The sequence below is a fragment of the Homalodisca vitripennis genome, unplaced genomic scaffold (assembly GCF_021130785.1).
Source record: "Homalodisca vitripennis isolate AUS2020 unplaced genomic scaffold, UT_GWSS_2.1 ScUCBcl_448;HRSCAF=2485, whole genome shotgun sequence".
NCBI classification, from domain to species: Eukaryota; Metazoa; Arthropoda; class Insecta; order Hemiptera; family Cicadellidae; genus Homalodisca; species Homalodisca vitripennis.
The window spans coordinates 113696-140888 of record NW_025776562.1 but is presented as its reverse complement, the minus strand read 5'-3'; the positions used below and the strand labels follow the sequence as shown (position 1 = coordinate 140888).

General features: G+C 33.6%; 2 protein-coding genes across 2 annotated transcripts in view; both read right to left on the bottom strand.

The window, feature by feature from the left end:
• Positions 1-231: 231 nt before the first annotated feature.
• On the bottom strand, positions 232-1294 carry LOC124370689 (jerky protein homolog-like; the record flags this gene model as incomplete). The annotated part of the gene is made up of 2 exons (XM_046828975.1): positions 521-1294; positions 232-411 (listed from the first exon to the last, which is right to left on the bottom strand). Coding segments are annotated over exons 1-2 (954 nt in total), but the record flags the coding sequence as incomplete, so codon positions are not given.
• Positions 1295-4264: 2970 nt separating this feature from the next.
• The window catches only part of LOC124370687, a 99694-nt gene continuing 76765 nt past the window's right edge, over positions 4265-27193 (bottom strand). The window contains exon 7 of the mRNA XM_046828974.1: positions 4265-4711. Coding sequence (XP_046684930.1) covers positions 4529-4711 — 183 coding nt within the window. The 3' untranslated portion in view covers positions 4265-4528. The remainder of the gene's footprint in view (positions 4712-27193) is intronic.

Genomic DNA, 27193 nt, shown 5'->3' with positions numbered 1-27193 from the left:
AATGAAACATAGTACTGTACTGCACTGTATTTATAATGTACAAACCCCTACGCAAGGCTTAGCAAATAATTTGTACTTTAACTTGGACACAATAAGGGATAAAAACGTAAAACAAAACACTGCAAAACCCAACACTTTCTTAAGACCTAAAGTCAGTGATCTTCTTTTGACGCAACACACTAAAAAACGACTGGACGATGCAATGTTTCGCCAACGCCGAATGAACATTACGTCATTGGGAGTAGCAGCGGCATGTTGCTCGACGTAGCGTAGAGCGAGGTCAAAGGCACTTGCAGCTGCGCTGTGTGGAACAATATCGGTAGTTTGGGCGTCTCCCTCATCCTCACTGCTACATGAGTCATCAGCTGGGACTCCTTGCACCTGTGCCACGATGTCTTCGTCTGTGTACTCCTCGAAGCTTTGTCATCTACAGCCGTCCACTCATCAACACACTCCTTCTCTACATTTTCGCATCCCGGTATTTTTTTTTTACAAGAGGAAGAAGTTCGCATTCATTTACCGGTGGAACAACCTCTTCAACAAACTGCAGATCAGGCCAAAGATTTTTCCAAGATTTCTGCAGAGCTCCTACGCTTGTGTTCTCCCAAGCCTCTGCCACCCAGAAAATTACATCTTTGATCGTGATTTTCTTAAGCTTTTGGAGAATTGTGAGGTCTTCATTTTCCTCAAGCAGGCTTCGGAGCAGCTTTTTCCGATAATTTTGCTTCAACGCTTGTAGAACTCCTTGGTCCATTGGTTGTATGATCGAAGTAACGTTCGGTGGTAGAAAAATGGCTTTTATATCACCAATAACCAGCTCTAAGTCATCCGGATGGGACGGAGCGTTATCTATGAGTAACAACGCTCTATCAGGCAGTCCATTTTCTTCATTGTAGGCTCTCACGTTGGGCACAAATTGTTTCTCAAACCATTCTTGAAACAAAGCACGATCCATCCAAGCTTTCTTTTGGTTTTTATAGTAAACCGGCAGAGCGTTCATATTCATGTTTTTAAAACATAGAGGTTTTTTGTGTAACCTCAATTTATCGATAACCATCAAAGGTATCTTATTGGTGGCGGAAGCGTTGCTGCATGCTAATACGGTTAGTCGTTGCTTATCCATTTTAAATCCTGGAGCGGACTTTTCTTCTCTTGAAGCTAGGCTCTTTGTTGGCAACGCTTTGAAATTTAGCCCCGTTTCATCAGCGTTGTACACTTGCTGGGGTGAGTAGGAGGATGTAATTTCTTTGAACTCCTGAAGATACTCTGCGGCTGCGTTGCTGTCTGCAGACATCTTTTCGCCAGTTACAGTCAGTTGCCTGATACCGTGCCTTTTTTTCCACCGATCTAAAAAACCGCAACTAGCCGAAAATGACGGATCGCCTCCCATAAGGATGTTTAGTAGAAGCGCCTTTTCTTTAATAAGAGGGCCGGTAATGGGAATGCCTTTTTGTCTCTCTTGAGAAAACCACAAGTAAAGTGCTTCATCGAGTTTGTCATACGATGACACAGTAGTAGTTTGACGTTTTTCTAGAGTGTTTTCACTTGTAACAGAGCAAAATTGTTCGATTTTTGCCCGCTTCTTTTTCACTGATCGTCGCTTTACCGACACCAAATTCAATTGAAAGTTGAGTAGCACTTTCACCATTGTCTAGTCTTTTGAGAACTTCGAGTTTTTCTTTTAACGTACACGAGTTGTGTTTACGTTTACTAGCCATAATGATATCGGATATACGCACAGAGCAGAGCAAAGAACAAACAAAACTGCAAACCACAAACTACAGAATACACAGTAAGAGCACGTGCTGCGCGTATGGAAGATTGCACTAAACTGTCGTCTCGCCACTCGTCACCGGGGTGGGTGGTGGAGGGGATAGGGGTGAGGTAGTGGCAGTCCAATAGTTTTTTTTGCGCGCCACACTGTTTCAAGGTCACCGACCAACTCGCCCCGCCCACCACAGACAGGTGGCTTCTACTAGATTCATTACGCACAAACAATGGCACTCAGTTTCGACCACGCGATGTTACCGTACAAAGACAGGAAGCTGTAATATTATTACTACGTTTAATACGTACTTACTATTGTTTATTGCATTTGATTATTGTATGCATTTAATTGTTTTAAAACCACGTAAATTGCACTTGAAAGTTGATAAATGGTACTATTTAACAAAAATCCGCCTAGTCCGAATTTCCCGTCAATCCGAACAAGGTTCGGTCCCAATTAGTTCGGATTGTCGGGACTCTACTGTATTCAGAAAGATTTTGTTAATCAATCGAGTCATGAAAAACCATCTCAAGCCTCAATTTTTTTCAAATTTAAAGATGTTGATGAAAGAATTTTAAAAGCGATTGTAATGGCTTTTGAAAACAAATTCTCAACAGGAATTGATGATATACCAATCACTATCATTAAACAGTCTTTTCCGCTAATCTCCAAACCATTAACCCACATAATCAATTCATCATTAATATCTGGCTTTTTCCCATCCAAATTAAAAATTGCTAAAGTTGTTCCACTCTATAAAAAGGGGGATTTAAATAGTCCAACAAGTTACAGACCTATATCTTTATTACCTGTGTTTTCTAAAATTTTTGAAAAAGTAGTATATAATCAACTTTTGGATTACCTGGAAAGTAATCACATATTGGATGATCAGCAACATGGTTTCCGACCACAAAAATCTACGATAACTGCTGGTGTTAATTTCATTGAATTAATAATAGATTTGGTTGACAGGAATGAAAAAGTCATTGGAATCTTCCTTGACTATTCCAAAGCATTTGACAGTGTGTCCCACGATGAATTACTTAAGGTACTTTACAATTTAAATATTAAGAGTAAGGAACATGAATGGTTCAAATCATATTTAAAAAACCGACAACAATGTATTCAAATTCAAAATAGTTTTAGTTATTTAAACAGCAAATATAAATATACACAAAATTTTTATTCAAATCTTCAAACTATAAAACATGGTGTCCCACAGGGATCTATACTTGGCCCTCTTCTATTTCTTTGCTATTTAAGGGGGTTTCCGGGTGTGATACAGGTGGATGGGTCAGTGTGCCTCTACGCTGATGATACCAACATCACAATTTCAGGTAAAAGTCAAGAAGAAATTGAGCTTAAATCATCTCTAAGTCTTACAACTGTAAAAGAATATTCAGACACTAAAAATCTCCTAATAAATATAAATAAATCAAATTTTATTTCATTCTGTACAAAACAAACTAGATCAAAATTAAAGCCAAATATTTATCTAGAAAATTCAAAACTGAATCAAGTAGAAAATTCAAAATTTCTTGGACTAATATTGGACCAACACTTAAGTTGGGATAAACATGTTGACCATGTAGTAAATAAAATGTCCTCTGGTCTATACGCTCTACGACAAATGTCAAGGGTATGTAATATTGAAACCTTGAAAAATATTTATTTTACACTAATCAATTCACACATGTCTTATGGTATAAGCATGTATGGAGCTACAACAACAAAAAATCTAGACCGAATTCTTCACCAACAAAAAAAAGCTATTAGAATAATGTTAAATTTGGAACGAAATGAATCTGTCAAACAGCATTTTTCTAAATTAAGAATCCTTACTGTATATGGTCTATATATTTTTCAAACTATAATGCTTGTGAAATCAAATGAAGATAGTATACCTAAATTAGGAGCAAATCATGATTATAACACTCGCCATAGAAATTATCCATCAATCCCAAAACATAACTTAGAACTTTTTAATAAAAAAACCCACTGCTATAGGATCCAAATTCTTGTTATTTCTTCCAAAAACATTTCTAAAAATTTCACAAATTAGCATATTTAAAACAAAGTTAAAGTCATTTTTAATTGAAAAATCAGTATACTCATTTAAAGAATATTTTGAGGTAACTTAGTTCATCCAACAATTTAGTAGTTGATATGACATATTGTAAATAGTAGCAGAATTGTAAAATCATTTCAATGACATTTTGAGGCAAACTGCTTTATTTAATCAATAAATGGATATTGTAATGTAATGGTTGACGCTATTCTGTATTTATACTGTATGTGTACATTGTATGAGTCTTGAATAAAGTTGAATTGAATTGAATGAAGAAGTGGCTGGCAACGCAGCGCTTTGACGACGACACAGAGCTGCAGCAAGAAGTGACAAACTGGTTGAAGACACAGGCGGCAGAATTTTATGAGGAAGGCATTGTCAAGCTCATCCATCGATATGATCTGCCTAAATTTGAATGGCGACTATTTTGAAAAGTAGTATTTAAGTGTGGCTTTCAAATGTATAATAAAAATTTTTTCCTATACTTTGTTAATTTTTAATTACAAAACGTAATCTACTTTCCGAACAGCCCTCGTAATTATCAATTCATATATTAATACTAATTGTAATAGTATTGTAATTATAACAGAAATAAACTGTCTTTCATTTCAATTCAGATATGATGCAGACTAGCGATACTCTATTAAACGAGTTGCTGCTTTTTAAAATGGCGAACAGAGTAAACATTAAATCTAATCACAAGATGCCAAAAAAAAATAAAAAAATACCTGAAGGCACATGTCAGAAACTTGCATATCATCACAGTTCCAACGACAGAACAGTTTGATTTCAGGCAGTTCTGGATCCTGAGCCACTGGTATGGTGTCAGCAGTCAGTATGGGCTCGTCCACTCCCCAATCCTCTCCGTCAGCCATCTACATATAAATCAAATCAAATAATTACAGTAAAACAATTGAAACTATATATATTTATTTAAGATATATAATAAATATATATATATATATATATATATATAAGATATTTAACGGATATTTACATCTTTTGAGTAGAATATTAACATTTCAAGGCAATTATTCTCTAATTTAAATCTTTCCAAACAAATTAAGTGCACTAGCTATTGTGTTATATTATTACCTTAAACTGACCGGCTAATTTCTTTACATTTGCACAAGCTTTTTGGAAAAAATTGTTGTAACAAACAATAACAAACATTCATTTTTTGTAATAAATTAAAGAAATATGCATATTTTTCTAGTGAAAATAAAACACAATAGCCTATATTTTTAAAATGTGTTAGTACAAATTTATTTTTAAAACTTTTCGAGTTTCATACAAAATTGTACATATGTATTGTTTTAATACCTATAACGCAGGAAAGGCTATGCAATTATAAACATAATTCACTTATAGTATTATACTTTTCCACAAAAAACTAAGGTCAACAATGGATTGTCAAACCTTTATGCACTTGGCACCAATAAAACAAAAGTTTGTTGCTATAGAAACATCCAGATTTAAAATCAATATTACGCCACTAATAATAAAATAATAATTTTACACTGTTTTATGATTTGTATTTACATTAAAACAAATGTATGCAAAAAAGTAAACAGTGCTTAGGAAAAACTTTTTAACAAAACACGCCAAAGGAGACTTTTCAAAAAAGTAATATGTACAGCTTTACAATTTTTTTCTTGACGTCTCCTAGCAATCAACAGATGTCCTCTCAACTGCACCTGCCCCTTCACCGTTGGACGTGACGTTAAGTAATACATCACTAACAAACAGCAAACAGGTTCAAGTTTTGTTTTAAATAGTGAATTGTACACTATGTCCCAAAAAATACTAAGCAACAGTTAAATTTAGATAGTATTTAGCATCACATTATGGTAGGGTTTATGAAATTATAAGTTATTTAATTTTACTTGTATATATTACATGTACCATTATTGTTTGCTCTAACGTCTTAACCTCAAAACATAACCTACAAAAAGCAGCAGCTTTATATCACATTTATATGTACAGTACAAGAGAAAGCTTAGCGTGATGAATGGTACCTAGACACAAATTAGGATATTATAAAGCAAAGAATATTTAGAACATGCTATGCATCCACATCCACCATCAAGGATTGTTCTGCCAAATAACATTATTTCGAACATGCAATAATTATCTCTGCATAGTAGTTGATAGAAAACTATCCATCACCACAACACTGTGAACCCTAGTTACTGTATTTTTCAACAGATACAAACCCTCCGCTCAGGAACTTAATCGTGGAAGAATCACTTGAAAACACTTTCCCTCATCGTGGACTGGCCATGGCACCATTTTCTGGCATCGCACAACCCACTCAAATAACATCATGTGATTTTTTCTTTGAGGATATGTTTAAGACCAAGTTTATATACCTTAAAAAGTGTAAAACATTCAAGATTTGAGACTAAGAATTAGCAAGGCTTTGTCAAACATTAATGACTAAATGTGTAATCATGTGTAAGCAGAGTAAGACTGCCAAGTTGATTGTCTTTTCCCCAACAATGGAAACACAATGGACAGCTTGTCATTGATTTGGGAATTCAAAATATTTGTCTTAGTGTCGTATAAATGTATATTTAGAATATATTATCTTAATTATTATTTAACAGAATAGACTAAATTAGTATTTTATTATTTTTAGAGTTGTAGAAACCAAACTAAACAAGAATGGTTGAAAGAGGATCTGAAATCACTAAACATGGAAAGCAAGTTTTAGGAAGGGTGCACATCAGTCTGGAAAATCGTATCTAAACAGAAAAGGTAAACATGTGAAACCCAAAGGCCGTCAACTAAATGCAAGTATAGGTGCCAAAACAGAATATCGGAAGATGAGGGTACATTTGTTTATGACTCTTTTTATTCTTTGCCATCTTTAACAGAAAAAATAACATTTCATTATTAGCACTAGTGAACTTTTATCACAGCAAAACTTAAAAGAAAAAGCCGTCAATTAGGAGATCTAAAACAATTAGCCGTCAATTAGGAGATCTAAAACAATCAGAAAATGTTTGCTTACAACTCAGGTTTCAAAAACAAACAAACATCAAAAAGACAATATTCCTTTAAATAATATTTTACCATCAAAGGTGAAAAAATACAAGTCTGTAAAACATTTTATATATCAACATTAGGAACATCTCAGAAACCAGTATACACAGCACATAATAGTAAGGATGTTGCAACAAACACAGCTACTCCAGAGGTTAGAGTAATTATAGTAGATGTAGGCCAGAAGGAGACGTTAATTCAGCCAGAGACCATATTAAGTGATTCCATGAAATTGAATCGCACTATTGTAGGGCGAATACAAAAAGACTTTTCCACTGCAACTGGCTTTAAGCGATTATCGACGCCATTAACTACAGTTTCAAAATGGCACCTAAGCTATTTTCGAGCGCATTAACTATGTCGTAATATGATCTCTCACAGCAAGTCTATTTTTACTTTGTTTGAAGTAAAAACTACGTAAATCTAAAGATAAAGATACGAGGTTTCATATTATATCATAAAACGCTCTATAGTTAAGTTAAATCTTTCATTATAAAATTCTAAACTTGGATGTTCACATTTCCGATTGCCATTTGTTTGTGTGATTTCCGAAACACGCTAAAATTACCGTATGTTTGTAAAAATTCCCCATGTTTATGTTCTACACGATAGTAAGTGTCGTCATTGAAAAACTGTGTATTCTTGGCTTTCAGAAACAGAAACAATCTTTTTAATAGCCAGTAGGAAAATAAATGTTTATAAAATAGCGTTTGACAAAAGCTGTGTTTTGTAAAATCCCAAAATGCCTAATGCGTCGAAAAAAAAAATAGCTTCATTAAATTTTGTTATTTTTGTTACTTTATCGTTGTCTGGGAATAGTGAAAATCATATCAAAACAAAGAAGAAGAATTGCTCTAAGCAACAGTATAACAGACAACGAAGACTATGAACTAGTATTTTATTTTTGTTCCGTTGCGCAATCACCGACTCAGCCAGTACAGAAGAACAACGCATCGCATGGTTGCGGTGTTTATTTCTTTGTTGTTATTACGTCATTGCCGGTATTAGTGTATTGCTTGCTATTTATTTGGATATTTTAGACTTTTCGTTATTTAGTGTTGTATAAATAAAAGTTTGTTTATTGTTTTTTTTTTTTTTTTAATTAGTGAAGTGAAAAATGTAGAGGTTAGGTTAAGTTTTAGCGAATATGTTGGATTTTGTGAAACTGAAAATAAGCCTATGTTCACATAGGTTCAGTGTTTTATTATTTTGTAGACAATTTAATTTTAATTTTAATAAAATTTGATTTAAATTTATGTAAAGGTATTTATTATAAAAGTAAAAAAAATTTTACTTTTTCTGAAGGTATTAGCGTTTTATTTCTATGACCATCGCTTGTTTTACTTTTTTAACAAAAAAAATAATAGAGATAAAAATACACTGTTGTACATTTTTGTAAACTTCAATAAAACGTTCTATCTTTATAAATAATATTTGGATGAAAAGAATAATGTTAGCTAAAAAAAAGTTAGGCATTTATTTCACAATTTTGACTTTTGTAAAAATAGAAAAAAAGATTTTGTTGCCATATAAAAATATCTTATACAATGTAAACTTCTATAAAATATCATATTTTTCTCTTCTACATATATTTATCTCTTAGAAAAAAATTATTTGTTCATCCAATAGATTCCAAAATGTCACAATGGTATACAAACTTTTTTCAGATTTTGTAGTTTTTATAGATATATTATCCAAAAGTACCAGTAAACTTCTATTACCTAAATATTTTTTTTGTAATTTGTAAATTGAGGTATATAAGCAAACTTTTGCATATTTTAGAATTATTCTAAAAATATTCATATTAACTAAGAAGGTGCTATACATTTTGAGAAAAAATTTATTCTTTACTAATATTTTTACGTTGATCTGTAAAAAAAATAAAAATATATTAAATGATTCAACCTTTAATATTTTTTTTGGGAAACTGCATTTTATTTCCAAAGACATTGATGTTTTTCAAATGTTTGTATCTTAAAAATAGATGAGCAGTGATTAAAATACAAAAACCTTACAAAATCACCAAAAAGTGCCTGCCATTTTGGGAAAAATGATGGCCAGTTCCAAACGTTAATCTAGAATCAGACCTAAGTGTTTCAAACAGTGTAAAGTTAAAGGTATCATTCTTGTTACAAAATCTGAACTACAAAATTTTTGCCACGGAATTCAATTTAGGATTTCATGTACTCAAATTAGATTGGTGTGATCTTTGTGAAAAGTTTAAATTAGCACGCCAGACCGACACTAACTGAAGAGAGTAAAATGAAGATTATGAAAGGCAGCAGTTTTTGAAAACTAAAATGAGAAACGCCCAAAAAAAAAGAAGTAAAAGTACTCCAGTTATTTTTGTAGACCTACAAAATGTAATCCTGACTCCTCATACTGAAATAAGCTCTTTATTTTATCTAGGAAAAATAAACATGTACAATCTAACTGCACACTTTTCAGTAACAAAAAAATGTATTACACACAGGTATCAAAACTGCACTGGCCGTTCAGGTAATGACTTACCAAGTGCATTTAGAAAAACATTAGATTGTGTTATTGATGAGAACAATGTAACAGAGTAGATGTTTGGTCCAATTCTTGTATTCCTCAGAATCACAATTCTATCGTGTCTAACGCTATTCAAGACTGCCTACGAGACAACATCTTTGAAAATAAAATATTCTTTGTTAAGACATTCTTGCGTGCAAGAGGTTGGCTGTGTGCACAGTTGCATAGAGAGGGCCAAGTCAAAAACTGAATTTTACTCCCCAATTGGACTGATTTGGCTATGAAAGCAAATAAATCAATACAATCCTTACTGGATAATTCAATTAAAACCTAGTGATTTTAAAGATTATGCAAGCACATCTAAACTTTTTAACTACAAGATTATTCCATATACTAAAGTAGCTTACCTGGAATTTTCACAAACCCTTCAACTTGTCTTTTTTTAAACAAATCATGACCCTTAACAGCCAGTGAACTGTTCTAACAAAAGTATGATTGTACACCAACAAGAAAGAGTAAAACTATCAACTTTTTCAGGAAATGGTGAATGAACGAATGCATTTTTTTTATTTCCCCAATATATGTACAATATTGCAATCTTTACAACTAAACTAATAGTAGGGGAGCCCAAGCGGGGATTTTTCGCGTTACTAGAGCGCGTCATAAAATTATATGGGGAGAAATGTCGTACTCCGTAATGTACCCCTAGCACATATGAACCTTTAATATAGGGGTCTGCGTTGAGGGCAGACCGTCAGACTAGTAGAAAAAAATCGATCCTCAGAAAAACTTGTGGGCGTCAGATAAATACAAAGTAAGTTAAGTACATGTAGAACGGTGTAGATTTCAATAACCTGACGATTAAAGCGTAGTATAAGGAAATAGGCAAGTCACAAAGGTGTAAAAAAAATAATGTTACCTCAAAATACTCAAGCGCGATTGAATTTTTTTTTATTTTGAAGGAAATCTTTTAAGAATTGCGGACAAAATATAATCTGACGATTTTCATGGGGTGAGGTAGCTAAAACCATAAATAAAGGGTGGAGCGTACAGCCGCTGAGAACTGTATATTTCCCACTCTGCGCCTCTCTTTCCTTCTCACTCTTTCTCTGTCTTTCACTCTCTCGCACCATCTGCACACTACCATATACCGCCATAATGCCATCTCAGATGATCACAATAACAACATGTTTTTTTAGAAGTATATTTTTATTTATTTATTTGATTGTTTAATGCAATAAGTTTTATATACATTACAATAATGAGTGATATAAGTGTGAAATGTGTATTTTGTGGAAAAGAAACATGTGAAATTTTTTTTTTTTTCAAATGGTCAGATGAACAATATTCCTCCACATTATTGTCAGATTATCATTTAGAATGGTCAGGACATCGAATTGAACCGCCTGTATAAATATCTGACGTGCTCGAGTATTTTAAGACCGCATTTTTTTACATTTTCACAAATCTGTCATGACTTTCGATCACGTCCAAATCTTCAGTCATTTAAATAGGATACTTTTTTTAGTTTACTTAACATTCCCTCTGAATATCTGGCACGCTCAAATAACTTTTTTTTCCTTTTTTCTATCCCTTTTTATGGCCACCGTCCACCGTTATAAAAAAACAGTATTTTCAATTACCAAACCTACTTTTCTACTTCTCTGAAAATAACCTAAACAACTCAGTACAATTAATTTTTTTCCCAGATCCCGAAAATGGCATCAAACAATGGTACTTTGTATGATGTGGGCGTTATAGTTTTCGCCAAAATAAGAGGCCATCCTTACTGGCCAGCAGTTATACAAGACATTTTAAAAATTGACAATATCACTAAATACAGTGTCACATTCTTTGGAGACAATACTACTGCCTCCATTAAACAAAGCGACATGTGCCTGTATGCAGAATATAATTTAATTCATGGAAAGCCAAAAACGGACAATTTCAAAAATAAAAAGTTTAACGAGGCCCTTAGAGAAGCAGAACAAGTTTTTAAAACCTCTCTTCTAAGTAAACCTCTAATAGACAACAGCCAAAATAAATCACCAGGTTGCGAAGAACTAGACCTCAGTAATACTGCACAAAGAGTTGAAGGTAGCTCCAGAACAAATGAGAGTTTAATACAAGAGCTAGAGATGTTAAACAATAGCAAGGATTTAGTTGAGGTTGTCCATACTAAGATACAACATTTTAATGACGTTGACGACCTAGAAACTTCCCTGACACTGGCCGCCGAAGCAGGCAATGCCCTACTAGCGGAAAACTGTAAACTTAAGCAGGACCTGAATTCTCTAACTCTAAGGAACTTCAAACTGGCACAACAGATAACCGATCAACACACTCTGTCAGAGCTAACCTATCAAGCAAAGATAAAAGAACTAGAAGCTCAAAATGAAGCCTTACACAGCCGAAACACCCTGCTAGCTGAAAAATTGACCGAAGTTGAAAACCAACTCTCGAAAGAAAAGCAGCTACAGGCTGCTCTAGAAAACACCTTTGAAGAACAAGACCTAAGTAAAGAAAAAATAATATGCAGACTTGAAGAGAAAATTAAGCAGCTCGAAAATACCATTAAAATGCTACAGAGTAGAACAGATAACAGTGGCTGCACTGAAATCAAAGTTAATGCCATCGACTCCGAAACCCAAACAAACAACCCTAATATCACTAAACAAAGAGACACACTACAAATTATGATCAAACTGACCAAACTTAAGTGCAGACAGGACCACCTAGAATCAACAGTGAAGATTTTTCAAAATAATTCCTATCAACGTGACCTGCATGACCAAACTAATACAACACCTGCAAAGCCTACTAGTAGAACACCTTTGTTTAAGCAATTTCAAACACCAAACCGCTTGAATAGGGCTGTGAAAAATTCAAGTTCAAAGAAAGGAAATTATTTTAGTGTCTCTCTACAGATAGCCAAAAATAAAGAATTACAAGAACAAAGACAGATGGACACAGACCCCGAAAAAACAATAGTTCGTGCAAACATAAAAACTTTCGGTAACTTTTGAGTACATAGCAAACCCCCAATGACAGCAACTCTACTTATAGACAAAACTTTTGAAGATTTTTTGAAAGAACATATGGAGAAAATCTTAAGAAAAACAAACAGCTCACCAGATGACAGCATGACCAAGACTCCATTAACTAGCACTCCTTCAGATATCGTACCTGGAAATACTTCAAATACTTTTTTAGAAATTATACAAGAAAGCCAAAACACCTCTTAAAGAAAACAAGGAAAAAACCTATCACCATCTTTCATCAGAACATTCCAAGGACTATCAAAAAAGGTGGAAAGAATAAACCATCTATTGAGTGACCTACATCCAACCATATTAATACTTACTGAACATGGATTAAACTCAGATAAACTATTACTCACTAAGATTAGTGGTTACAATTTAATTACACACTACAGTAGAAAAGACCATAGATTGGGAGGAGTTGCAATCTACATTAAGGAAACAGAAACTGCAAAAACAGAAGCAATCAACATGGCAAACAGTTGTCAAGAACTGGTATGCAAAGCTGCATTAACAAAGATAAAAATCAAGAAAAAAACTCTCTACATTCTAGGGGTTTATTGGACACCAGGAGGACAAGCTAATGTAGCTATCAACATTATATCAGATATACTTACCTCATTTACAGCTGAGGCAAAACTTCTTATCTTAATGGGCGACATCAACATAGACAGGCTAACTGTTAACACGAATAATACTATTTTCGAAGATTAACTGCTGGTTTTTGGAGTCAGGCGGCTTCCCCTTCCAGCGACAAGAATTACTAATCATTCTACAACATCAATAGACTGCATCTGTACCAACATACCTGAAGATGCAGTCGACTTTTCAGTGATCCAAGGTGGAATGTCGGATCACACTGGCCAAATCTGTTCTATTGCAGTGGAAAGAGAAGTCTTCCCTACAAAAGAAGCTACACAAAAAAGAATTTTCTCAATAAAAAACCTTAATAGCTTAAAACAGGAATTCGAAATGGAAAAGTGGGAACTGGTACACAATGCCCCTGATGTTGAAGAGGCATACAGAACATTTCAGACAACTGTCAGACAAATATTGGACCATATATGCCCTAGCAAAAAAGTAAGAGCAAAGCCGAGGGGCAGACTAAAAGTTCAGTATGACCAAGAGTCGAAAATACTAAAAGAAGATTTTCTAATTGCCTTACAAAGATATGAGCTCACCAGAAATGAACATGATAGAACATACATGGCAGCAAAAAAGAAAGCCTACGATCTCAAGCTTAGGAGTCTCAAACAACATATGGCTGCTAACTACATCACTAACTCTGACAATAAGTCTAAAGCCGTTTGGGACATAATAAACTCAGAAAAGCAAAGTAAGCAACAGAAAGAAAATTCAACACTGAAGATGGAGATAGAAGGAAACATAACAGACAACCCCGCCGAAATAGCCGAACATTTCAACCAATACTTTTCCCAAATAGCAGATTCCACATTAGGCGAAAATAGAGAACATCTGAAATACACAGCCATAACTCATCCGATTTTGCTTCCACAAAGAAATTGTCTATCACTAATTTTAACACCAACAACTGTTAAAGAAGTCTTGGGAGTGATAGCTTCCCTGAAAACTAAATTATCATGTGGAATTGATGAAATTCCTTCAAAATTAGTAAAACACTGTACCAAACAACTAGCACCACCACTGGTTACCATAATAAATCAATCGTTTTCCTCAGGCCAGTTTCCATCCCCCTTAAAAATATCAAAAATATACCCAAAGCACAAAAAAGGATCCATCACTAAACCTGAAAATTACCGTCCCATTTCACTAATACCAACTTTCTCAAAAATAATAGAAAAGGTAGCACTCTCAAGAATGTTACAACATCTGGACAGATATAATCTAATAACAAAGAACCAACATGGCTATCTCAAAGGACGATCCACCACCACAGCTGTCACTAATCTAATTGAATACGTCATAGATAAATTAGAAGACCACAAACACGTATCAGCTGTCCTATTAGACTACAGTAAGGCTTTCGATTGTCTAGATCATGATCTTATCTTGAAAAAGATTTCAGCCCTAGGTTTTGGAGGCTTGGCGAAAGATTAGGTGACTAGCTACCTGAAAGGACGCAAGTAAATAGTTGAGATTCAACAAAATGTAAATGGGAGTAAATGCGTGTATAGATCAAGACAACTCACAGTAAGTAGAGGAGTGCCTCAAGGCTCAGTTTTAGGCCCCTTTTTGTTCATACTTTTTACAAACGATTTTCCAAGTTTTATCAATGACAATTCTGTAGAAACCATTATGTATGCAGACGACACAATTCTTTTGTTTACAAATAACACAGCACAAAATCTAATTTTGAATATTTCATCAGCAACAGAAAAATCACTCCAATACTGCCTTCAAAACGATCTGGTCATAAATCAATCCAAAACCACCCAGATCAATTTTAGCAGAAGACAAGAGCAGATTCCAAAAATACCTAATATTTTAGTTGAAAAAAAGGCAAAACTGCTAGGCCTAACAATTAATGCTGACCTCTCCTGCACAGATCACATATGCGATCTGACCAAAAAACTTTCATCTGGCATTTATGTGGTAAAGCGAATGAAGTGGATAGGAGGTTTGGAGACGGCAAAGACAGCATACTATGCTGTAGTGGAGTCCCACCTCAGATATGGCTTAATTTCATGGGGAGGAACATCTGAAACCAATCTCAACAAAATCCTGGTACTCCAGAAAAAAGCTGTAAGGGCACTCTATAGCCTCAGCCCTAGGGAAAGCTGCAGAGAAGCTTTCAAATCCCTGCAGCTTCTTACTGTCATAGCACTATACATCCATGCAGTCGTCATCTACACCAGCCAGATGGACCTTCCTAGAAATGAAAATGCTCACTCATACCACACCAGACGAGCAACGGACTACATTCTCCCTGTACACCACACATCGCAATTCAGCAAAAAACCTTCTTACATTGGACGCAAAATCATTAATGCACTACCACCAAATCTCAAGAACAAGAAAGGGAACGAACTGAAAAGACATTTTCGAGACTGGCTGATGGAACGACCTGTATATTCATTGAAGGAGTTCTTCGATTTTCGATTTTCGATTTTTCCTAAGCGTAGAAGACGTATCTCAATTTTTTTCGATTTTTCGTTTTTGACGTCTAAGTAATGTTGGGGAGCTAACCCATCTTTTCCCTAAGCGGAAAAGACGTATCTCACATCTAAACAGTATAAAATTGATAAAAAAATAAGACCTATCTCAAAATAACATGAAAATCCTAAGCATTTTAGCAGTATCTCAATTTCCTAAGCCAACACAAGTCGCATCTCAGAGATACGACTTTTCCGCTTCACAACTTAGAAATAAAATGATTGTCCTTTCCTAAACAAAATAGTCGTATCTAGAATATACGTCTTATTTGCTTAGGAGACACTGATGCTCACAGTGGAGATGCTGGGTAATCAGCTGATGGCTGTGTTGTTTTAATTGTGTCAGTAACAGTTTTGTTGGTTTCACTCTTCAGTATACAGGTAAATATAAATTGCAATACATTTTGTCCTCATCTTAAGTTATTAGTATTATATTCTTTGAAACAAATTTCCTCTTCTTAATTGTGATTAAACATAAGCTTATTCAAGCTTACTCAATTAACAAACTAATAGGTTATTTACTCAAACTTTAAGAGAGGTTATGTTGGGCAGATACTTGTTTTCACTTTAGAGGCAGGAAAATCTACGCAAGTAATTGGTTTAGAAAATGGAGTGTTGATAGGCCTACAAGTTTACTAGATAGTTAAGGTATTAAGATTTACTGTTTTACATTTGTTAAATGATATATATTTAATGCACGGCTTGCAGTTGTTGTCCCCGTTAAGCAAGTAGGCCTACTAACTTACTTCTCAGATTGAAGCCCAAATTTTTACCATTTTTAACTATGCAAACTTATACTTTTCTAACCTACAAATCTAAAGACCCCTAATGGATTCGGTTAGCCTAGCCCTAATTTCTTGTTTGTTTTAATTGATTTCTAATTGTTTCTGTTTATTTCCAGCCCAGTCATGGAGGGATCTAGAGGGAGAAAAATGCTTATGGCAGCTCTGAATCAAGAAACGAAAAGGAGTTTTGCTGGATCGAGCAGGCAAAACCCCCTTTAAAAAGAAAAAAAAGAGTGATGATGATGACTACATCCCAGACTTTGTGTTTGGACAGTGAGGACTCTATATCTAATTCATTGGAAATTGAAGGTACGTCTAGTATTAAGGATAAGGAAGATGTAGGGCGTACAAGTTAATTTATGAAGAAAACCTTATTGAAGTTATGCCCTCAAACCACCTACATGTACACAGGTAGTACTTAATGAAAATGAAAATCCAAGTATAATTTTGAACAATGATAACATTACCAACAGGGAAGCAAAACAACTTAGTACAGCTACAACCTCTTCAAACAGTTGCAAACCGAAATGACCAATTTGAATGTGTTACAAAAATACCAAGCCATCTGAACCAATACTGAGAAGTGGCAGTGCAGTATCTGATAACGCACAAAATAATGTTCTTGATTATACAAAAAAGGGTACATTAAGAAAGAGAAAAAAGCATAATGTTTCTCTTGAACAGAGAAAAATAAATAAATTTAAGTCAGTTGTACTAAAAACACATGTTAAACCTGGTTGCAACAACACTTGTGTACATAAGTGCACAAGCAAATTCTCTAATGAAAGAAGACTAGTACTCAACTCAGAATTTTGGCAAATTGAAGATTCCACAGCTAGAAAAATCATTCATGTTACACCATGTGTCAACTATTTCTGTTAAGCAGAGAACAGTGCCAAATGGGAAGGAAACCGATTTTAGAAGAAAAACCAAACATTTAGGTATTCGCTTAAGGATGAGAACGGAAAATCTCAGACAGTCTGTAAAAACGTTCTTTTTAAGTACCTTGGGTTATGACAAGAATAACGACAGGGTATTACGAACTGCACTAACTTCAACAACCTCTGTAGAAGCAAAAAAAAGATCAGAGAGGGTCAAAGGAACCTTCATAACAAAATCGGAGAGAAGAAACCAATCCGAAATCATATTAAATTCTTTTGGACCAACTATATCTCACTATCGGCGAGAACATGCCCCCAAATCGCTTATACCTATCGAGTGATTTTGTCTTTTACTAAAAATGTACAATGACTATAAGATAAATATGGTAACACGTGTTCCTATGAAAAATACCGAACCGTTGCCAAAAAAATGAAGATATCGATAGTAAAGTTAGGCCATGAAGAATGCGAATCGTGTGAGGAGTTTTAATTTACACAGTAATCTACACACAAAAGAAAATTTGGATGATACTTGCAAAATTTGCCAAAATTGGAAAAAGCACTATGACAAAAGCAACAAGATCTCGATCTGTTTATGTGGCTGATAAGGAGAGAGCAGAAGATTTTGATTCAATTATATACTGTGCAGACATGGAAAAAGTTATTATGTTGCCACGTCTGGATATGTTTAAGTCAGCAATATTTACACACAGAATTGTGGCATACAATGAAAGTTTTGTGCCTGTAGGTAAAAAAAAAAAGAAAGTCTAATGTATTTGCTTGCCGCATGGCATGGAAGGTGTGTTTGGAAGAACAAAGGATGAATTGATTTAGTAAATTTTTATCAATTTTTTGTTGTATAAGCGAGATACAAGACAGATCACTCTGTGGCTGGACAATTGTTCAGCTCAGAATAAAAATTGGACACTTTTTTCATTCCTCTTTTTTATTATTAACTCTCCTGAAATTAGTACCTCACAGATCATTCCTACGATACTTTGAGCCCGGACATACCTTCATGGCAGCAGATTCTTTTCAACACAGAGTTGAGGTATCCCATGCAAAGGATGGGTAATAAGTTGTATGATTTTGCAGATTTTATACAAGCCGTGAAAAAATGCATCTCCAAAATGTGAAGTACTTGCCATGGACTTAAAAAACACTTTTTTTTATGGAATGACTTCTCGTCACAATATAAGTTAGGCCGTATTCAACCTAGGCCGTATTTAAGTGAAATGGTCGAAGTCATCTTCACTAGAGGAGCACAATCGGTTCAGTACAAAAATGATTTCTCTGATACTGAACATGTAGAGCTCAAATTTTTTTGAGCACAAAGTATAATAGTCAAATCAGTGCTTTACCAAAACCAAAAAAAACAAGTGAAAGTAAATGGTATTCCTGCAAAGAAAAAGAACATTCTAAAAATATAGGAGGTGTAATCGAAAAGAGCAGACTCTTGTTTTGGGAAAATTTCTCCCAGAGCCATAAAAAGATTTCCATATGTGGCTAAGATGCAAGACTATTTTGTGTTCAGATTTTATAATTAAAATTATTTTTGTGTTAACTTATGGAATATTAATATGAATAAAATAAGCATTTTATTCTTAAATGTTTGTTTTTTTTATTTACCTTTTTGAATAAAAAAAATTAAATAAGAAAAATGCAGCCATAGACAAAATGTTCTATATCAATGCTATTATTGTTTTCTTAATTACTACCTTTTTTTAATAAGATACGACTTTATAAACATAACAGTACGGCAGATTTTACTAAAGAAAAAAGACGTTATCTCACAAAAAAGCATAAAATTAGTGAAAATTTTATCTAATTAAAGATAGTAATCAAACACAGAAAACATAAATTAAATAAATGTAGTTAAAAAAAAATTAATTAATTTAATGAATAACTGGGTGAAAATAATCATTTTACTAGATTGCTCTTTTCCGAAAAGTTATGGTTTTATGATATACGTCTTTTAGGCTTAGGAGGGCAGTATACATCCATGCAGTCGTCATCTACACCAGCCAGATGGACCTTCCTAGAAATGAAAATGCTCACTCATACCACACCAGACGAGCAACGGACTACATTCTCCCTGTACACCACACATCGCAATTCAGCAAAAAACCTTCTTACATTGGACGCAAAATCATTAATGCACTACCACCAAATCTCAAGAACAAGAAAGGGAACGAACTGAAAAGACATTTTCGAGACTGGCTGATGGAACGACCTGTATATTCATTGAAGGAGTTCTTCGATTTTCTATAAATACCATATCAATATTTGTAAAGCAAGAAATATTAATCTAAGTTTTTGTTATTATATACTATTGACGCAATTGTATTTCTTAAAGAAACAACAAATAAAGAATATTGTCTATTGTCTATTGTAATTGCTCTTCAGATTAATATCGCTTGATTATCAGAAAGACATAGCGCGTATACATTATGAATTTCTGACGTGCTCAAGTATTTCCATGTAAATGTTTTTTTTTTTTTTTTTTTTTTTTTTTTTTTTTTTTTTTTTTTTTTTTGAAAATTTGTCCACGCTTTCCTCCACACTGAAATAAAAAACTTAACATAAACTTTTTTCGTTTTAAAACTTAATCTTCACAATCTTACAGGCCCCCATGACGCTTTAGTCACTGCAAATTTAGCATCCCGGCTCCCTTACTATAAATAACTGACCATTTTTAAGATTACAGAAATAAAATGAAGAAAAAGCACCATAAAACAAAAAATTGCCCTTGGAAATGGTACATCTGTATTGGAATTCAAATCCAAAGTATTAAACTGTACAGGAGAGATCTCTGAACAAAAAAACGAGACTTGAAAGCAGCTTTCCCTTTTATGCCTCTTCAAGATTGACAGTTTTACACAGCTATATTCCATGATTGTTGCAGTACATTGGGACTAGTCCATCAGTAATTTATTTTCATGTAGGAACAAACAATCTGAGGAAGGGTACAGGTATTATTTTAAATTCATAATTTACATGTACACATAGTGCAGAACCTCCATGAATGTGACTCTTCCTACAAAAGGCACTTGCCAACTGGTAACCACTAGGTGCATGTAGTATCAGTTTGTCAAAGTTGAGCTAGAAAATTCTGTTGATTCATGATAACGCTCGACCTCACACGGCAAATTGCTCACGTGAAGTTCTCGAATCATTCCAGTGGGGGTCGTTTCCTCATCCACCATACAGCCCGGATCTTGCACCAAGTGACTACCACTTGTTCTCAACAATGACACACATGACACACATATGATATAGAGTTGACCAGTTAAAATTACTTGTATCATACAACAATTTTATTTAGTGAACATTTTAGTAAAACAGTGCTGAAGTTGTGGGAAAATCTGTGGTAAAGTATCCTTAACTTTTGAAACAGTTAAAAGTTAACATTTATTATAGTTTCAAACAAATAATTAATTATAAATATTACCTGTAACAGAATTTCTAAAAAGCACATGTTTTTATCACTGCACATTTTCATTTGTTTCTTTACAAAACTCATTTTCAATTCCAAGATAAGCACTCTTTTTCAATAAGTATTTGTGACTGTGACCTAAGAAGACGTTTTGTGATCTAAAATTATTTTATTTCACAAAGATAAACTCAGAAATTTGACTACAGTAGTTGTTTCCTGCAATACTTCAACAATATTGGATTTTCAAGCATACACAAGCAGTGAAGGGATAACCTGTACAGCTTGCCATCAGCTGTTAATGACTCAACTGGTGTACTTTGAACCTCATTGTTGTGCAGCAGATAACATTAAGACTTTCTCAGCCACTAATAGTGTTTCCATATTTATTTAATAAATGCTGACACCGTATTTTATTTACAATAATACTTGCATTTTTTCTTCATAATAAAATACTCTGATTTATTATCACTTGGACGTTAAAATAATTTTATGGATACTTCCTTGAGTGACCAATGTACGAATAAATCTCTTCTCTCAGGATGTAAAATTGAAGAAACAGTTAGGAAAAGTGGAGTACATCGAGGTAAAATAACTGATATAAAAGTAACAATCCCTGGTGGTAAAGTGTTACGATCAAAAAAAGAACTGGAAGAATACATTAAAATAAAAAAATTAAATTTAAAACTTGATGATTTTAATTTTACCTCAAGAAAAAATGTTAGCATTAAGAAAGCTAGTAAGGGTGAAAAATCAACCAAGTCAAACATGAGTATGAAGTTGAATGTTTCTGATTCTGTTTGTGAATCCCCTCTACCGCTTTTAAATATGGAAAACCCATCTAAAATTCAAAATAATGATATTTTATCAGAAACTGCCTCAACCATTAGTTCAAATTCTTCTGATTCCGCTGTGGAAACTCCTGTACAGTTTTCAAGTATTGAAACACAGACTGAAATTGAAGCTGTAAAAATGTTGTTAGTTTCTGATGAGCTTTTGAACGATAAATGGCTCACTGACTTGACAATTCAGCCGTATTTTCAAATGTTAAATGATAGGTTTCTGGATAAAAAATCGGGCATCATAATCAATCCACTCATTGTTTATGCAATAAAAAATATTAATGACTTCCATTTCATGCTAGAACCACTTAATATAAAGGAAAAATGTTACATCATTCTACCAATAAATGACTCTGTTAATTTAACACAATCTGATAGTGGCTCACACTGGAGTACACTAGTATATGTTGGGTCTGAACAAAAATTTTTACATTTTGACTCTTCTGGTACATACAACCAAAGTTCTGCTCTCTCGGTTGCAAACAGGCTAAACACTTATTTAAACAAGACAATGCCAATCAATTTTTTAGATCTTGGTGGGCCGCAGCAGTCAAACAGTCATGATTGTGGAGTATTTATGTGCTGGACAGTGGAGTCCATTGTTCACAATATAATGACTTCGGACACAATAAATACAGAGTTTATTCGAAAAACTATTTTAACCCAGTCTGACATCATACAAAAACGCTCTCTTCTATCCTACGTGATTTACAACTTGTATAAAATCAGTAACAATGCTGTTGTTTCATTAATGATGGTAAAGTATGGTAAGTGTGAAAAAGAAAACAAATTTAAATCTGGAAGTGCAATTCAAAAACCAAGAGTTGTAAACCGTAATAAACCCAAACTGAAAGTGAATTTCTCAGAGCATATTTTTCATAACATTAAAAAAACAAACAACTCTAAAACACACAAAAAATCTCAAAAAGCCAGTAGAATACAAAGTTTTAAAACCAACGTTACAATTTGCTCTGACAGCCAAGGTAAAAATCTTGCTCCAAAAATTACAGAACTGTGTGAAGGAAGAGTAAATGCTTTTGGCTATGTCAGACCAAACACAACTCTTCTGCAAGTCATCGACTCAGCTAAAATTGATGAAGAAAGTAGCCCATTAGTAGTTCTTGGCGGAACAAATGATAGTCTTAAAGAAAACTTTAATGAAATCTATGAGAGTTTAGAAAGTAAACTAAAAGTGCTTACTGTAACCAGACCTGTTTTCTTATGTACTGTACCTAATAGGTACGACAAAATTCTTAATGGTCCGGAAAACGATCAAATACAAAAAGTAAATAACTACATCATGGAGATAGCTGCCAGGATTGATGGAGTTTACATTATTAATCTTAATCATTTGGGACGACAACACTATACTGTCCATGGTCTGCACTTAAACATGCAAGGCACAACAAAATTGGCTCGCATTATTTTAAAAGCCCTTACTTGGTGGAACAGTCAAGAATTACATTTCAAGTATGAGAGAGTTCAACCTCCAGTAAAAATAATAGAAAAGAACATGACTGGAATAATTACTGAACATAAAGACTGTGAAAAAACTGCGTTTGCACACTGTATTTCTGGCGACTTTGAGAATGAGCGACAGATGACTGCTGGTGTTGCAGTGATTTTCAAACAACAATTTGGAAGACCACTTGCTTCAAACTGCATAACCAGTCACCTTGCTTATCAACAAGTCCCTGATGGAGCTGGAATCTATTCATTGATTACAAAGGATAAATACAAAAATAAACCTACTTTGACTGATTATGATAAAGCTTTTGAGGATTTCTCAATTGATTTTAAGAGAAGAGGTTTTACAAGGCTTATATGTTCGGCTGTGGGTTGCGTTCGTGATAAAATATCCATAGAACACTTTGTAACCAAAATAATGAAATTTCATCACCTTACTGGAGCTTCTGTGGACATCATATTGTACAACCAGTGGTCCTCCAGAGTATTATGGAATGGATTAACACATGATGAATTTATCACTGATTTAAAATACAATATTTTGTCAAAGTATCCGCAAGCTACACCATCATCGTTTGTTGTTGATCACATGCAGCCTGAGACCTCTTCACTTCAACCACTGTCATCAACCATAACTACAAACCTAGGACCACAAGGAGACAAGGAGATGGCCCTACATCAGGATCATCTTGATTTCCAATCCAAACAACACTTGGAAGCAGTGTCTGGTGAAAGTGAGGTGAATCATGGGCAATATGGTGTCAGTGATTTTTGTTCATCTTTTTCAGGTTTAAACTAAACTTTTATGACAATGAAAACTGTTCTGCATATAGATATAATAGTTTGAATGTTATTGATCTGGCTCATAATAATGCACTATTAAGTTCAAATAACAGTAATCATTTTACACTATCAGGAATGAAAAACTACCATCATTTAAAATATAGGCTACTGAAACCAATATCAAACTAAATTCCAAAAATAAACAAAATTTTGACAACATTCAACTTCAACCATTAAAAATATTACATCAAAATGTTCAACACTTATCATCACGTATTAATATATTAAAAATTAATTTAGAAGAAATCCAACCAGATGTAGTAGCAATATCTGAACATAAAATGACTGAAGCAGAAATCCTGTATCTAAATATTCCAAATTATAAAATATGTTCATTTTTTACAAGGTCTATCTCACTTGGTGGTGGTGTATTGATCTTAGTTAGAAGTAACATTAAAAGTAAAAAATTATTAATTCCTGAAGTCCAAGATCTTACAGCCGAAAAAGAATTTGAATGTTGCTTATCAGAAATTACTGTAAATACATTTTCATTTATTTTAGCATGTATTTATAGATCCCCACAGCAAGGGCTACTTGAATCTTTTCTAGGTAGACTTGATTTGTTATGTAATACATTAAATGATAAATTCAAGAATATTATCATAGCAGGAGATTTTAACATCAATGTGTTGAACAAAGACAATACATATAGGAACTTTGTTAGTATTTTAAATTCTTATAACTTAGTTTATAAAGTAAATTTTCTTACTAGAGTTACCTCCGAGTCAGAAACCAGCATAGATAACTTCCTCACTAATATTACAACTAAGAAATTAAAAACATCTGGCCTTATAACATGTATATCAGACCATGATGGGCAATTGTTTGAAATTTTTGGTGTACAAAATACTCTTCATTATGTGAATAAAAGGTATTGTAGAAAGTTTTCAAAAACTAACACAGATTTATTTTTAAGGCTATTGGCTAGTGAAAATTGGTTAGAAGTTTACCAGGCTAGCGTAGAAACTAAGTATGATGTTTTTTACTCAATATTTGTTCATGTTTTTGAAATTAGCTTTCCTAAATTATTATCTGTTGAAAAAGAGAAAAACCTAAATAGTTGGATTTCAGATGATGTAAAGATTAAAAAGGAAAAAATTGCGCAATTGGAGAAAACATATAGGGTTTGGAAAACTAATGATTTAAAACAATTAATTAAGCAACTAAAAATTGAAAATAAAATTCAAATAAACAACAACAAAAAAAGGTTTTTTGACAGTAAAATTAAGAAATCTACAAATAAGTCGAAATCAACTTGGAAAATTATCAAATCTGAAATCAACAATGGCGCCAAGATCACTGATAACATACAATTAGTCCGGGATGGCACATCCATATCAGACCCAATTCTTGTTGGTAATATATTTAATGATTTTTTTATAAATGTTGTTGATAGATTTGTGCTTCCAAATATTCAGAAAGATTTTGTTAATCAATCGAGTCATGAAAAACCATCTCAAGCCTCAATTTTTTTCAAATTTAAAGATGTTGATGAAAGAATTTTAAAAGCGATTGTAATGGCTTTTGAAAACAAATTCTCAACAGGAATTGATGATATACCAATCACTATCATTAAACAGTCTTTTCCGCTAATCTCCAAACCATTAACCCACATAATCAATTCATCATTAATATCTGGCTTTTTCCCATCCAAATTAAAAATTGCTAAAGTTGTTCCACTCTATAAAAAGGGGGATTTAAATAGTCCAACAAGTTACAGACCTATATCTTTATTACCTGTGTTTTCTAAAATTTTTGAAAAAGTAGTATATAATCAACTTTTGGATTACCTGGAAAGTAATCACATATTGGATGATCAGCAACATGGTTTCCGACCACAAAAATCTACGATAACTGCTGGTGTTAATTTCATTGAATTAATAATAGATTTGGTTGACAGGAATGAAAAAGTCATTGGAATCTTCCTTGACTATTCCAAAGCATTTGACAGTGTGTCCCACGATGAATTACTTAAGGTACTTTACAATTTAAATATTAAGAGTAAGGAACATGAATGGTTCAAATCATATTTAAAAAACCGACAACAATGTATTCAAATTCAAAATAGTTTTAGTTATTTAACCCATAAGAGACTACTGTGACCATATGGTCACAGTTTCAGTATTTTATTTTTTGGGTTGGTATGCCTGATTCATGAAGCTGGTTTTGATTTTTTCTTAGCCAGCTGACAGAACAAGAGTTATTCTTCACCTGTAGTGTTATTGTTTGATGGTTGGTTTCAGTTGTGAGGAAACAGTAAAGTATTAAATTTACTTATGTTACAACATGGCTGATTTTTCTTGACAACAATTGGTTGTAAGTATTATAACTTTTTTATATATAAGATAAACATATCTGAAATATGTCCTATGTTATTTCATAAGCTTTTAACTGGTTATGTTTTAAAGAAAATGCTATGTCAGTTTTAGGTTATGTCATAGGCCACCTCAAACTTTACTGTGACCATATGGTCACAGTAGGCTTTCATATGAACAAAAACAATAATATTGAATATGTTTTACCAGTAATTTTTATTTCGCCTCTCATGTTTGTGAGGTATATATATTTACATTATTATCCTTCATTTGTTGTTTTAGGCAACAACTGTCACTGGCCGAGGGATTTACTGTAGCCGAAGCTGTCGATGTAATTGAAAAACTTTGTTGATGACGGGAATCTCGACACCTCAGACGTTGACATCTTTATTGCCCCCCCCCAGAAAATGATATCCTCACTGATGAAGACTCTGGTCCAGAAGACGAAGGTGGTACCATAAATAATTTGAACGGTGGACAACTATCAGCTCCCGCAGAAATAAGAGTAAGAAAGACTTTGTAATCTTGTTGAATCAAGTTGCACGGAACTACAAGATAAAAAACATCGAACCTGGATTGATGGCGACATGGAAGCTCAGAAGACTCTTGCTTTTCAAGCATACAACTACAGTAAGTTCAGTTCTTTAAGCCCAGTTGAACTTTTTGAGCTATTCATCAACAACAGTGTTATTGAATTGCTAGTTAAAAATACAAACAAGTACGCTTTATTCAAAAACTGCCCAGACCCAAAGGTTACGGAGGAAGAAATGAAATGCTTTTTAGCAATTTTGTTTACTGTCAGGATACAATGAACTGGCCTGGTAAGAAATGCTATTGGGATTCTGGACTAGATATGAAAAATGAAATGGTCTGGTCAAGCAATGAGACGTGATAGATTTATTCAAATTATGCGCTTTTTGCACTGTGCAGATAACTCTGAGACAATTCCAAATGACATAATGTGGAAAATGAGGCCACTTATGAACTTACTCAAATGTAAATTGTCTTGACAATTTTGTACCATCTGAGTTTTTGTGTTTTGATGAGTCCATGGTAAAGTACTATGGCAAAC